Source organism: Bactrocera oleae, chromosome 2 (assembly GCF_042242935.1).
Source record: "Bactrocera oleae isolate idBacOlea1 chromosome 2, idBacOlea1, whole genome shotgun sequence".
In the NCBI taxonomy this organism is placed as follows: domain Eukaryota; kingdom Metazoa; phylum Arthropoda; class Insecta; order Diptera; family Tephritidae; genus Bactrocera; species Bactrocera oleae.
In genome coordinates, this window is record NC_091536.1 from 95,165,246 (window position 1) to 95,179,384 (window position 14,139).

The following is a 14,139-nucleotide window of genomic DNA, read 5'->3' on the forward strand; positions in this document are numbered from 1 at the left end:
GCTCATGAACTCGTGGTTTTCTTGGCAGCACTGAAAGTTCATGAGCTCTCTCAGAAAGCAAAGAGAGGAGTTTCGGATCATTTTTATACTCTCGCAACCTGTTGCTACAGAGTATAATAGTTTTGTTCACCTAACGGTTGTTTGTATCACCTAAAACTAATCGAGTTAGATATAGGGTTATATATATATAAATGATCAGGATGAAGAGACGAGTTGAAATCCGGGTGACTGTCTGTCCGTCCGTCCGTGCAAGCTCTAACTTGAGTAAAAATTGAGATATCTTTATGAAACTTGGTAGACATGTTTCTTGGTACCGTGAGGCGGTTGGTATTGCAGATGGGCGTAATCGGACCACTGCCACGCCCACAAAACGCCATTAATCAAAAACAAATAACTTGCCATAACTAAGCTCCGCAATAAGATACAAGACTGTTATTTGGTACACAGGATCACATTAGGGGGGGGCATCTGCAGTTAAAACTTGTTTTTAAAAAGTGGGCGTGGTCGCGCCTCTAATAGATTTAATGTGCATATCTCCTAAACCGCTAATGCTATAATAACAAAATTCCCTAGAAGCAAATGTTTTTAGCACTTCTATTGACGGTGTGAAAATAGTTGAAATCGGGTGGCAACTCCGCCCACTCTCCATATAACGGTACTGTTAAAAACTACTAAAAGCGCGATAAATCAAGCACTAGACACGCCAGAGACATTAAATTTTATCTCTGAGATGGTATAAATTGGCTTTATAGGAACCGCGTTCAAAATTAGTAGGTGGGCGTGGCACAGCCCACTTTTAGGTGAAAACCCATATCTTGACATCTGCTCAACCGATTTCAACCAAATTCGGTGCATAACGTTCTTTTCATGTTTCTATGTCATAGTGCGAAAATGGGCGAAATCGAACTACAACCACGCTTACTTCCCATGTAACACCATTTTCAATTCCATCTGATTCTTTCACTTTCCACTATGCAAATCAGGTAACAATGATTATATCGGGGTAAAACTTTGCGTGAATAATGCAATTAAAGTATGCCACCTTGTGGCCAAAAATTGTCTAAATCGAACCAAAACTGTTCAAACCCCTAAGTACTAAATATATGGACCCCATTGCCTATAGTTGACCTTCTACCGAAAATATCAGTCAATCCACAAAGAAATCTCAAACGAGTATACCATTTGACTTTGCGAGAGTATAAAATGTTCGGTTACATCCGAACTTAGCCCTTCCTTACTTGTTTTATCTATAATTTTATCTATGATGTGCATGGTGGCAAGCCAACGAAATAACGGCGAGTTCGCGCGGACATTGTGTTGTTGAAAAAAACCAAATGACGACTTTGTCCACAAACTTACATATGTATATACATACATACATGCATATATGAGCTCGCATACATATTGACACCAAATTGTGTGAATCGTCGCGGAGTTGACAAAATTTGTTTGAATCGACAATTTTGCGACAATGTCGGTCGGCTATGTTGCATGAACAATATCTAATAGGGAAAGCATAGCAGTGGCTAAGCGGCAATGCTTCCCCCTACGGTGGCTCAGGTTGTAAGCGTGAAGAAGTTAAGGTCAATCCGAATACGAGCATATAAGTTCGAATCCTAAACCTCATCCAACTTCAATTTTAATTTAATTTTTTATTTCATTAATTGGAATCTTAACATATCTCAATTCAATTACATGAATAGCTTATTTTACTTTCTGAGATAATTAAAATATTTCAGTAAAATATGTTCATATGTTTAGGTTTATTAAATATTCCCTTATTTATGCGTATTTACACAAATGTGACAATCACACAACCATTCTTAAACACACGTACGCTGATGCTTGTTTCTTCTTGTCCCGCACAAACAAAGACTTCACTTTTTTCTTTTTGCAAGAACAGCTAGAACGTAGCAAGTTGAACGATCGCGTACTACCCCTCTTTTGCGTTTACGGTTGTCGTAATAGGGTTTCATCACCATTCACAACCCGATGTAAAAACGACTTATTTTTCTTAAAATGTCAGTAGCTCACTTAATTTGAGTAAATTTTTTGTTATTAAAAATCCAATTGTCCTTTATGGATAATCACTTTCAGCATAATTTTTCCTTAAAATTAAATAAAAGACAAGTAAACTTCTCATCATAAAAAATATAAAATATATTTTATTCACTTGTAAATTTTTGTATACATACATACATATATTTTACAATGTTACACATCTTCTTCTATTAGTGGTCATTTCTTTTAATTGCATTTGTATGTTTGTCTACGCAACTACTTTTATACGAAACTAATAGCTTAAAAGCTATTCTATTATAAGGTAAACTAAAATAAAAACATAAATCAATGAACCGCATAAAATACAAGTACACCAACATTAGAAAACACCAGCAAAGCTTTACAGCACAACAACAAAACACAGAGTACAATGCAACTAGTTGTTTGCGCTTACATAAAATAAAGTTTGGCTTTAAGTACAAAAGAATCACAAAAATGTACCGCAATAAAGTGTAAGCAAAAGAAATGAAAACAATAACAATAGAGTGGCGGCTACGCTATAAAAGTTATAGAATGACTAAAAATATACTGGCATACAAAGAATAAATTGGAATTCCAGCATTTTCAAAACAATTAGTGTGTGTTTTTGCGAAAATAAATTAAAAAGCAAGTTTGGAAATTGGAGTGCGGAGAGCTAGTAGCTAAGTTTGAAAATATCATATATTCGTATTTAATTATTTAAATACAAAAACAATGACAATAGTTTAAGCGCTAGTTATTTAAAAACTTAGATTTAAAAATATGTATGTGTGCACTTTCATACAAATCTAAATAACTTCAATTTTGAAAGACTTTAATGCATTAGTTGCAAGTACAACTTGTCTACTCATCTATTGTAACTATATATTTGTATAAGTGTACAAAATTTTGAATATTTTTTACATGCATTTTACTTAACTTTCTCTTACACATGTCTTTGTTTTCGTTCTTTTTAATAATATAATTATTAAAATACATACATACAAATAACTACAAAAGCCTTAAGAACGAGTAACTTAAAGATACATTTCTATTACTTTTAGGTTTGCATTAATATTTTTTCTCATTTTCATTTAAATTATTTGGTAAATATATTATTATAAATTAATTATGCGCTGTGGCGAAGACTCGCTGTCTCGTTGTTGTTGTGCCACTGGGCAGTTGCGACGCCAACGTGGACTTGTAGTAACCGTCAAATTTGTTATTATCCTGCACTTTCAAATTGCCATTAATCTCTTTGGGCAGCTCACCGTTTGACTTGATGACACCATTTGCATAGCCATTGCTCAGCTTGCCATTGGCAGCGACTTTCCCCTTCTGCATTGCAAAAGTAATTGTAAATATTAAATTATTATATATGTACATTTGATACTTAAGTTTTCTTTCTTGTTGTCAGTCAACCACTCACCTTCTGCTCCCGCTTGAGATAGGCCTGTTTGTAGAAGTCCGAGAAGAGGAAATAGAACATGGCCGCATGTGCGCCAATAAAGTATGCAAAACCAATTGGATAATTACAATCGTTGCGGAAGAACAATTGGAATGAATGCACCATAACCAAAACGAATTGAATCATCTGTAAGACAGTCAGATATTTCTTCCACCACAAATACTTTTGTACTTTGGGTCCCATCGCCGCCAACATATAATAGGTGTACATGATAATATGCACAAATGTGTTGAGAAAACCGAAGAACGAAGAGTGACCGCCGGGTGTGAATTTCACGCCCCACCAAACGGAGCAGGGCATAATGCCGTGATGAATGACGTGCAGCGTCGACACTTGATCATAACGTTTACGCATCACAAAGAAGAAGGTGTCGAAGAACTCGGTGAATTTGGAGATGTAGTACCACCAGCATCCTCGTGCCACCTGTGTTGAGCAAAAACGTGAATACAAAATACAAAATGTTAGTAATATTTTTATTAAGTTTTTTCATCAATATAAATTAAAAATTTTAGTTATATTTTTTGGTTTTTAGGTAATAATGTCACTTGTCACTCATAAAATAAGCTAGCTATAGCTCAACTTTTCGGCCGAAGAGGCTTAAAAGGCTTCGAGGAATTTTGTTTTTGTTTTATAAGTATTTTTTTTTTTGTTTTATAAGTTTGCCTAGAAAGGCAAGTGTTTGATCACATTTCATTAGATTATATACTGTCTGTCGCCCTCAAATTTTAGTTTGCTTTATGCTAATAAGTTTCTGGAATTTTTTTCTTTCTGTTTACACAACATTATTCATAATGTTTGCTAAAATCATTCGATTGTCATTTCGAAAATTAATTAATGCGCATTGATTAAACTCAAGAGACATAAAATACGTGGCTTTGAATAACTTTCGTAATTTTTTTTATAATTTGTCCGTCTATGTTTTTTTTTTTGTTGCAAACTATTTGTCACCGCTATTCTTCTCAAACACACGTGCATTTTAAGTGATCAGTTTGGTAGTTCAAAGTCTTACACTCCGCATAATTTTGCAAAATTGTTGTATGTATTTCAATATATTGATCTAATGTTGAGTTATTTATCTATTTACTTTTGCAAATCGCCTTTACAGACAGCTTGTCACTAGCACGCTGACACCAAGCTTTGAAAGCATTTGAGAAAGTTAGTTAGAATTGACTTGTTGAAAAAGAGTTGGCCAGCAAGTTTTTTATGGCTGGTCGAAAATTTTATTTTAGCTGCTTCATGCTAGCGTCTAGCTGCTGTAACGGCATACATTTGTTACTAATTTACTATTTTCGTTTATTTTCGCTTGTGTTTTTATGTATAACCTCAATTTATGTATGATTTTCAAACAACATTTTGGCGCATAAAAAAATTTAACAGATTTTTTAATTTGAAATTTAACAAGTTTTTCATAATATTTCATTCCCATATGCTTATTTTTTTAAATGAAAAATATGGTGTTTCTTCAATATTTTGTTTTAATTTTGGGAAAATGCAAAATTCAATGTGGCATATTTTCGTTAGCTTTTTACCAAAAACTTACTCTATTTCTTATAGAGTCAGTATATTAATCTCATTTCTTTAAATTTTTAAATTAGTCGATAAAATAATTTGTTTATAAAAATTATTATTTGTGATTTGAAGTGCTTTATTTTCAAATAGAAACAAAGCGAGGGTGCGTCTGAAATAGTTATGTGCGATATAAGAGTTCTAAAGAAGGATTTAAACCGATTGCACACATTCTTATAAAGATTTACTCATCAGACGTTTTATAAGCAATGTATTTCGTTTTGATATCTGTTGGATATCCGTTGGATTTGAAAATGAGAATATATAATATAAAAAAATATGTGCGATTGTCGTCAAGTTTTACTAAATTTAATATTGTGCTTAACGAGAATGTATGAAGAGATTGCCCGCCAGTACGGGACTACCATAAAATTTAACCGGGACTGACACGTCATTTTAATAGCCTTTGATATGCAAAATATTCTGGTTTTGCGAGTCTGGCATTGACGTGCTTTATACTCAAAATATTCAGCAAAATGTGTTGAGTCGCTCCATAAAATATTTTGAGATCCTCTGCTGTCTATGTAATGCCAACACGACGATTTTTAAGCACTGTTTCCTTAACATTTTCAATGTTCGACCTCGCATAAGGACGACACAATGACTACAGGAGCGTCACTGAATGCTTTTTGCCACTCAAATCACCCGACCAACACAATAATTGACATATGGGGATCAGACGTCACACGAACCTAAAAAGGTTGTACAAAATGTCAAAAAAACATCGATTCGGTCTGCGCGCGCAGTTTATATGGACCAGTCCAAGCCAAAACAGATCAAATTTTATGTTCACATTTAAAAGCTAACCTCAATGTACCAAGTATAGCCTGTATTAACAGATTATTTTGATTCGTTACGCTATAATAATAATTTCAAAGCAATGTCAGGATATAGCACCCTTGTAACAAATGCAAGAAAACAAGTCGAATGATGGTCAACTAAAACATTTTTATATACATACAAGTATGTATGTAATATTACTCTAGCGCTAACTCGATTCGTTATAGGCGTTACAAACAACCGTTATCTGAACGAAAATATTCATTCGCACTCTGTGCAAAATTTTTGAGAGTATAAAATTATCTAAAAATTATAGCATTGCTACTCAATTACGAAAATTTAAAAGCAATCTAAAACTTAACAACAACAACAACAATACTAATGTTTGGCTCTTTTTAGCGAAAATTATTATTTTTTTGTACAAAATATTTAGCAAGCACCACTGCTTTTGCAAGTGGTGGGCTTTGTTAAATTTAAATTTTTATAGAGATTTAATGCAACCTCAAATTATGATTAAAATATTAAATACTAAATTCTTTGAACAGCTATTGCAACATAAGCGAATATTAACTTGCTTGCCGAAAACTATTTCCACTAAAAAGTGTAATTACTATGTGCTACAACAACATACCCTTAACGCGCGTGGTGAATTCGAATAGTCTACAGGCTCGCATCTGATATTATAGCCATTAAGCCAGCCGCCAATGCAGGACTGTGAAATGAAAATGTGAAAATCATTAAAAAAAAAATCAAAAATTTTATGTTTATTTATTTATTGAATATTTACCTCGTAGAATAGCCAAGCGCTGAAAAGCACTTGCGCCAAATTGTAAACGATTAAGACTTTGCGCAACTCAAAAGGTTTTCTGTTTTCCATCAATTTGGGGCCCAGCACCTGTCGAGCGATAAATATGTCAAAAAAATCAAACATTAAATGATATGACACAGAAGTATAAAATTTAAAATAAAAGTTAAAATCAACATAGAAAATCAAAGACAGCAAAATAATAACAAAAACTTATGAATATGAGCATAATAAAAGCGCTTGAATTAACGCTTATTGCAAAATTATCATTAACTGCATGTGTGTATGTATGTGGTATATATATACACACATGCATAAATTTCAAGCTTCAGCCATTCCTTTCGGCACAAATTGAGCGCAGAGGCTGTCGTTAAATGTGCCAAAGCATTATTGTTCAAAAATGAAAAAAATAATAATAAAAATAAACAACAACAAACATATAGGAGAAACAACAATAGTTGTAGCGGAGCATGAAAACGTAAAAATTTGGACAATCGCATCACAAAGCACACACACATATACACATACATACCATACATATGTATGTATATGCAAATTAAAGAGCAGATGACAGCAATCATTGCCCACCTTTGATTTCATGATTGCACACACACACACGCGTATACTTTGGGTGTTCAGCATCACAAAAGAAATATGCAAAAGATGTTTTTTTCCACAAATCATTTGCAGCAACAACAATGACTGTTATAATGAAGTTAACATTAATGTCAGTAAACAGAGGTGGCAATCATGTGAACATTACAGTTGTTTGTAATCAAATCAAATTAGAGTTTAAAGGTAGGGTTTGGGTCGCAAACGAAGCCCAGAAAATGGCAAATGGTAAATTACAAAATAAAAAGAAAAAAATGTATGCGCAAATTAACGTTAATATATAGTTTGCACACCAAGCAATTAACAAAATCAACTTCGCGAAATTTGCACGGGTGTGAATTCGCTTTAAGGTATCGCGAGGCAATGTGATCTACAATGGGGCAGATGTGGCGAAAACTGTAACAATATTTTTTCTTGCATATCTTTTTAATAAGATGGAGTGTAGCATATATGTAAATATTAATATGTATTAAGGTGGAGCGAAAAAAATTTTTTTTTTTGGCTTAGCCTGAGGGTAAAATTTGTCGATTACAAAAAAATAAAATTGTTAGAAAAAAAAATTTTTTTGAGTACATGTTAACTCACTTTTAAAGTGAATTTCGAGTTAAAATTTTCTGGTCGTAAAATTTTTTTGATAAGTGTTCTAGAAGCTGTGGAGAGTCCCCTTTTTGGCCAATCAAAAATTATCAACTTAAAAAAATATTTTGTGGTCATTATTGGAGTTTTAAGTTAAAAGTTAAACCAAACATTTTTTTTAAATTTTTTGTTAAAAACTTAAAAAATTCTTTTGTTTTAATTTTTATTTAAATTAAAAAAAATTTCAAGTCATAAAATTAATTGACCCACATTTATACATTCTCTACACACTGTGCACTTCATTTTATAACGAATTGCACACACATATAACTCATCGGAAGCACACAACAGAGCTGTTGACAGTTGACATGTAGTTAGGTGTGTTGTTTGGTCAATAAATTAGTTGCATGCGCATTTCTCCATCAAAGTCAATGTTGAATTAAACTGTTGAAATATGCGTTGATTAATTTAATTCAACAAATTTGCTTAATTTGATAGCATCGTCTGGTTGATTGACATTTGTTTATCAGTGTTAGGAGATCTTCTCAAAGAAACGCCTCAAAGAGAGAGGTGAACTTTATTAAATTACAAGTAAAAGCATAGATAGAGATTATATAAAAGGTGATTTTTAAAGGAATTATTGAAGTCCGCGTAAATATTTTAGAGAAAATTAACCAAATTGACACTCATTTGCTAGAATGACTGGTTTCCATATAATTTTGGACAGTTGCAGAGTGTCAAAACAGTATTGAGAATGTCAAAGAAAGGTTGTTACTGAGCTTCGTGTATATATTTTTATTAAATTAAGGAAGTATAGCATCTTCTTTGGCTGCCCAAATTCAAATAAATTCAAAATATTTCCTGTTAATAACTCAAAGTATACATTTTTTTTTGCTATTTTCAAGTGCATATTAATAGAGGTAAGCGAATTCAACCTATTAATTGTACCTAAATCATCTGTGAAAACCTAACTTATTAGAATTCGAATTGCGAGTTTGTTTCCGTAGTCTTTTGTAGCACTGCAACTACCGAATTAATAAATATTAAATAAAAAATTAAATCATAAGCATATCTGCATATTATAAATAGCATTCTTCGCGCTATTATTCCTAAAATTTGCACCAAGCGCGCAAAAATTGCATTATCGTTAAGCAAACCAATCGATTTTAATGACTTCCTCAACAAGTTCGTCGCTTCAGTCTTTTGTATCGATCAGAAAAGCAGAGAAGCAGGAAGTACGCGAATGCCCAGCTTTCCGCTTTAAAATCTTTATAATCGAAACTATCAATACAGCGACCTTTCGTACAATTTTATGCAGAAGTCGCATATTTTAATAACACACACACAACCAAAAACAAAATATATATGCATGTGTGTATGGCTTAATTAATACAGAGCTAAGTGAGATTCCGAGTGCATTCAATGACCCTGAACTCTTTTAAATCTATTAAAATCGAAACTTGCAGCCAAAAACCCAAAAATATATATATTATTAATAATAATAACAAAAACAAAAGCTATGCGCATGCTTTTTCGTCTGATATGCCATCGCTTCGAGGGTGCAGGGATAATTAGCACAGTTGATTATTTTTTGATAAAAACGAGCAAACAAACTATGAGGGGAAAATACGTTGTTGGTCCAGTTCGTTGCGGTTACTTTGCTAGTTAAGCTATAATCAGTTTTTTTTTATGGCTTGTGGCTTACAGATACACGCAAGCGCATCTAGATTGCTGGGAATGTATGTAAGTGAGCAGGTTGGGTTAATTCAGTGATTTATCATGTGATATACTTGTAGTAAAAATATTGAAGTATAATCTACAAAAAAATTAATATTTGTTAAAAAAAAAACTAAAAAAGTTTATTAAAAAAATTTTATACAATGAATATATTTGAAAATTGGCAATTTTTAATGTTAATATTAGATATGGTTTTTTATGTAAATTTACTATTACTAATTGCTGGAAAATTTATGTTATATCATTTTATAATTATTATTAACAGTGCGAATTATTATTTCTTTTTATAAATAATTTATTTATTAATATTTTCAGACGTTTATAAAAAATGTATTGCAATAATTGTTTGAAATTTAAATTTATGAGAATTTAGTATTAAATATTAATGTAAAATTAATATTATTCAATAAAATTGTATATTATATAATATTATATATATTATAAATTTGTATATTTTGAACTTAAATTTTTAACTTTTATAAAAAAGACCACAATAGCTCTAAACATTTCATTCGAAAGATAATTTGAAAACAAATAATTGAGTAAATTTACTGAAAAATCTAAAATTATGGGCTCAAAGACCATTTTTTTAATCTATAGACAAATTTTTTTGCAAACCTAAGTAGTTTACACAAACAAACTCACATAAGCGTATATTTTGAAAAAAAAAAATAAAATATTCAACACCAACAACATAAGGACGTTGCAACTGCATCTAGCCTGCGAGTCTAATTGGTAGATAGCCTACAACATAAGACTGGTTTTGACTGGACATAATAATGTTGTCTTCTTTATGGCTAATATTAGAATTGCACGATTTCAGCGTCTATTATTTCGTATTTCATTCTCTTTCGCTGCTTTGCTGTACCTATATATTTATATGCATGCACATCCAAGCATGCTAAGCAAATTGTATGCTTTTCATTTCACTCCAATATGGACCTGGCAGCCACACATGAAGTGTTCTTCACTTTTGGATAGAACAAGTTAGTGCCTGCTTTCAGCTTACAACTAGTTTTAGTAAATGTTTCGTGTTTCTGATTTTCACTTTGTCCTTTCTGTGCGTGCACTCACCTTCACGAAGTATGCGTAGGACAAACTGATTGCAATGGTGGGGAAGGGCGAATTCATCAATGGCCAATCTCGTGTGCGCGGATCAGATTTGTTGTCCATGAGATCACGCCAGCCAGCGTAAATTGTGTTGATGTAGTAGTCCTGGAAGAAAAAAGGGAAAATTGTTATAAATACTGACTTTAATTATATATTTTTATTTATTGTACACACAAAGTCATATAAGTTTTAATATATTTGATATCGAAATTCGAGTTTTGAAAATCAATATGCACATATTTCGGGATGAGAATATCGGGATTCACATATTTTTATTGGCTTTTTTTCACTTTTATAATGTACATAAGGTTACATATATTTACAGATTCTGGAATAATTTGGTACCAAGTAAGCGATCTCGAAAATCCATATACAGGTATTTAAGGTTTTGCATTTCAGAATTCATATTTTATCATTATATATTTTTCTCCGATAAATAATTTATAATTCTTTAATGAAAAAGAAGTTTTTATAAATATTATTAAAGTAACACCGATCTATTTTTAGAAACTTTACCGGAAAATTTCTTTGCCACCATAGATTTGTTTTATATTTAAATAATTATACATATATATATGTTTGGTATATACTTGTAGAAGCTTATTTGAAAGTTTAAAAAATTTGCTTCCTTATTAAGAAAGCTTAAAGAATTTTCCAAAAATTCGGAAGAAAGAAGAAGAAATTCGTGGGGTTTTCAACATTTTCTAAAAGCTACGAAAAAAAAAATTAATATTCTTTTTTCTAATTCGGAACATTATAAACCAAATTTATTATAATATTTATTAATAAAAAAATTATGAAATATTCAGAACGAGCATTTTTTAAAATTAAAAAGCATTATTCTCAAAGAAGTTTCTGGCGTAATACAAATTGTCTGAACCATTTGCTGGCTTAGACTAAGCCCCACCCTCGCAAATTACATCCTTAGTTATTTGTAAACAAATTTAATATGAAAATTATCGGTATTAAATAGAAGTTTTACAAAAACTTTGCGTTTAAGTCAAATGCCATACATTCATACAAGCTAACAGTTAATCACTTCAACCCCAATTAAGCTTAAGCACTTAACAACTTGCATATGAGCAGTGAGCAATACTTGACCAAAAGTGAGTACTTGATCTTTGGTAAGCGATTTAAAGGCTTTTTGTAATGGCCACGTTACCATTTTGAGGTTAAGTCAATAAAATATAAGCAAAAAAAAGTTAAAAGTGTTAATAAATTAAAGTAAAATGTAAAAATGACGCAGGGAGCTAATGACGAGTGGGGTTTTAAGTGAAAATAAAAAAAAATGCTGAAGGAAGCTTTGATTAATTCTAAAAATTAAATAGATAAGTGTAATAAAAAATTATAATAAATAATAAATTAAAAAAAAAAAATTGTATAAAAGAATAAAAAAATATTAAATATTATTTTAAAAAATTATCAACTTTTTACCTTCCTAACAACAACTATATATCTTCAGTGAGCATGCTTTTGACAACATTCAGCTTAGTTACCATGATTGCTTTTTATGCACATGTTCGCCTTCCTTTCATTGTGCTCCTGTACAACATGCACGATATAAACGCCGACAATTTTGCTTTCAGTTTTGATTCTTTACTTGTCCAGCGCCATGTTCACCTTCTTTGTAAACTTGTTCGAAACCAGAGCGGATAAGAGAATTACCAAAGGCTGTGCGCGCCGCCTGTCATAGCAAGGCGTTTAACGTGGCAGAATAGACAATCGTTTAGTGCTGCCACTTGTTTTCTTGACGGACATGGATAAGTACCTATGTTTGTATGGAGGTGTGTTTTTTTGGAATCATGTTGTATACATACTTATACAAAGAGATTAAGATTAGCTAAACTTGATATGCAGCAAAATTTGGCTATGAATGAGTTCTACCAACAAAATTCTGTAAACATTTCGGATTAAAATGGCATTCTATAGCTCCAGCTGCAAGCTATGCTGCTAGTACAAATATGACCTCAATTTTTTAGAACGTGCCAAAATTTATAATTCATATTTATTTCGGCATATGCTGGCATATTTAATAATTTATTACAAAATTTATTAAAATGGTGGAAAAATGGCTGCAACACATTGCATATTAATTGAATAATCATATGTTGTATTTGAGAAGGAGTAGTATAACCTTCCAGAATTCTAGTAGCTGTCCTAAATTATTGCAATTTTTTGAGTTTATTTGAGCATATTTATGCAATTAAATGATAAGAGTTAGTAAAAGTTGAAAAGCGATGTTTTAATAATGTTGAACATACACGGTTGCCTGATGCACTTTGTTACTTGTTAAGCCAAAGTATTCTTGAAAAGTGTATAAAAAGCTTTTCGAAATTATTCAAAATCAAAATTATTTCAGGATCCCGAATTACAAAGTAGGTTTACTAACTTTTAAACTAACTTTAAATATTTTTGTTAAATTCAGTGACTAGAGTTACTAAATAAAGGTTATGAAGTGATGAGTGGTTTCAGTATATAGAGTTCTTGGTGAGCGCATTAGAAACTAAAAATTTGATCAATTTTATTATATACGAATACCGCAAAATAAATTTCTCGAAATAATATATTTTAATTTTTCTAACAAATATTTCTTGCACATAAAATGTAAATATTAATTAAATCAAAAATAATTTCCGGATCCCGAAAATAAAGTTTTGTCATCCCGAATTCTCAAATTAATATATTTTATTTTATTATTTTTTAAACAAATATTTATTGTAAAATAAAACGTGTTCAAAAATTTAATTTTTACACACAATTTGGCCACGTTTTAATGTGGATACATTGCTGTTTTTCTGATTTACTATCGAAATTTCAACAAAGTCAGTCAACTTTTGCTAGTATAAGAGATAATTTGTACTCAAATACCTATTAATAATGGCTCAAGTGATTAATTTTGCTTTTACAAAGATTTTTTACAACTTGCGTCACACTTTAGCAGACAGTAGCTGATTTATAGTTTCATTTTTCATGAATATTTTATTATTACTGTTAGAGTTCAATGTGATTAATAGTAGAATTGTACAGTCAGATAGATTTCAGTACTCTTACAAGTTCGTTAAAGAGAAAATATGACTTCGCACAGTTATAAGGAAACAATTTACTTACTTAACAACCACTAAATAAATTTTAGATTTAAGAAAAAACTTAACATGTGCATTTTCCGTCAGCAAATGTTGATTATGTTAAGTACAGTTTAACAGTCAACTGGTAGAGATGCATGCTGACGTTTATACCTCAAAGCGTATATGTACGGATTAAAGATGAGCGATTGCTATAGGAATAATATAAGCACTTATTTTTGTTGTGGTTTAAGTGTTTACTGTAAATTTATTTTCTTTTTTCTTAATAGAATACCATTAACAGTATCTATCAATGTTGTTACAGCAGACAATGTTAAAATTGCCATTGGTTAATAGTATTTGTGTTAAATGAGTCTGTAAAGCCAGAGAATGTTAACAAAATA

General features: G+C 31.2%; 1 protein-coding gene across 1 annotated transcript in view; it reads right to left on the reverse strand.

Moving 5' to 3' along the window:
* Positions 1-2,136: 2,136 nt before the first annotated feature.
* The window catches only part of Elovl7 (ELOVL fatty acid elongase 7), a 41,507-nt gene continuing 29,504 nt past the window's right edge, over positions 2,137-14,139 (reverse strand). The window contains exons 2-6 of the mRNA XM_014236879.3: positions 10,638-10,778; positions 6,621-6,728; positions 6,465-6,545; positions 3,449-3,910; positions 2,137-3,357 (exon numbers count right to left, since the gene is read on the reverse strand). Of these exons, the coding sequence (XP_014092354.1) occupies positions 3,145-3,357; positions 3,449-3,910; positions 6,465-6,545; positions 6,621-6,728; positions 10,638-10,778 (1,005 nt within the window). The 3' untranslated portion in view covers positions 2,137-3,144. The remainder of the gene's footprint in view (positions 3,358-3,448; positions 3,911-6,464; positions 6,546-6,620; positions 6,729-10,637; positions 10,779-14,139) is intronic.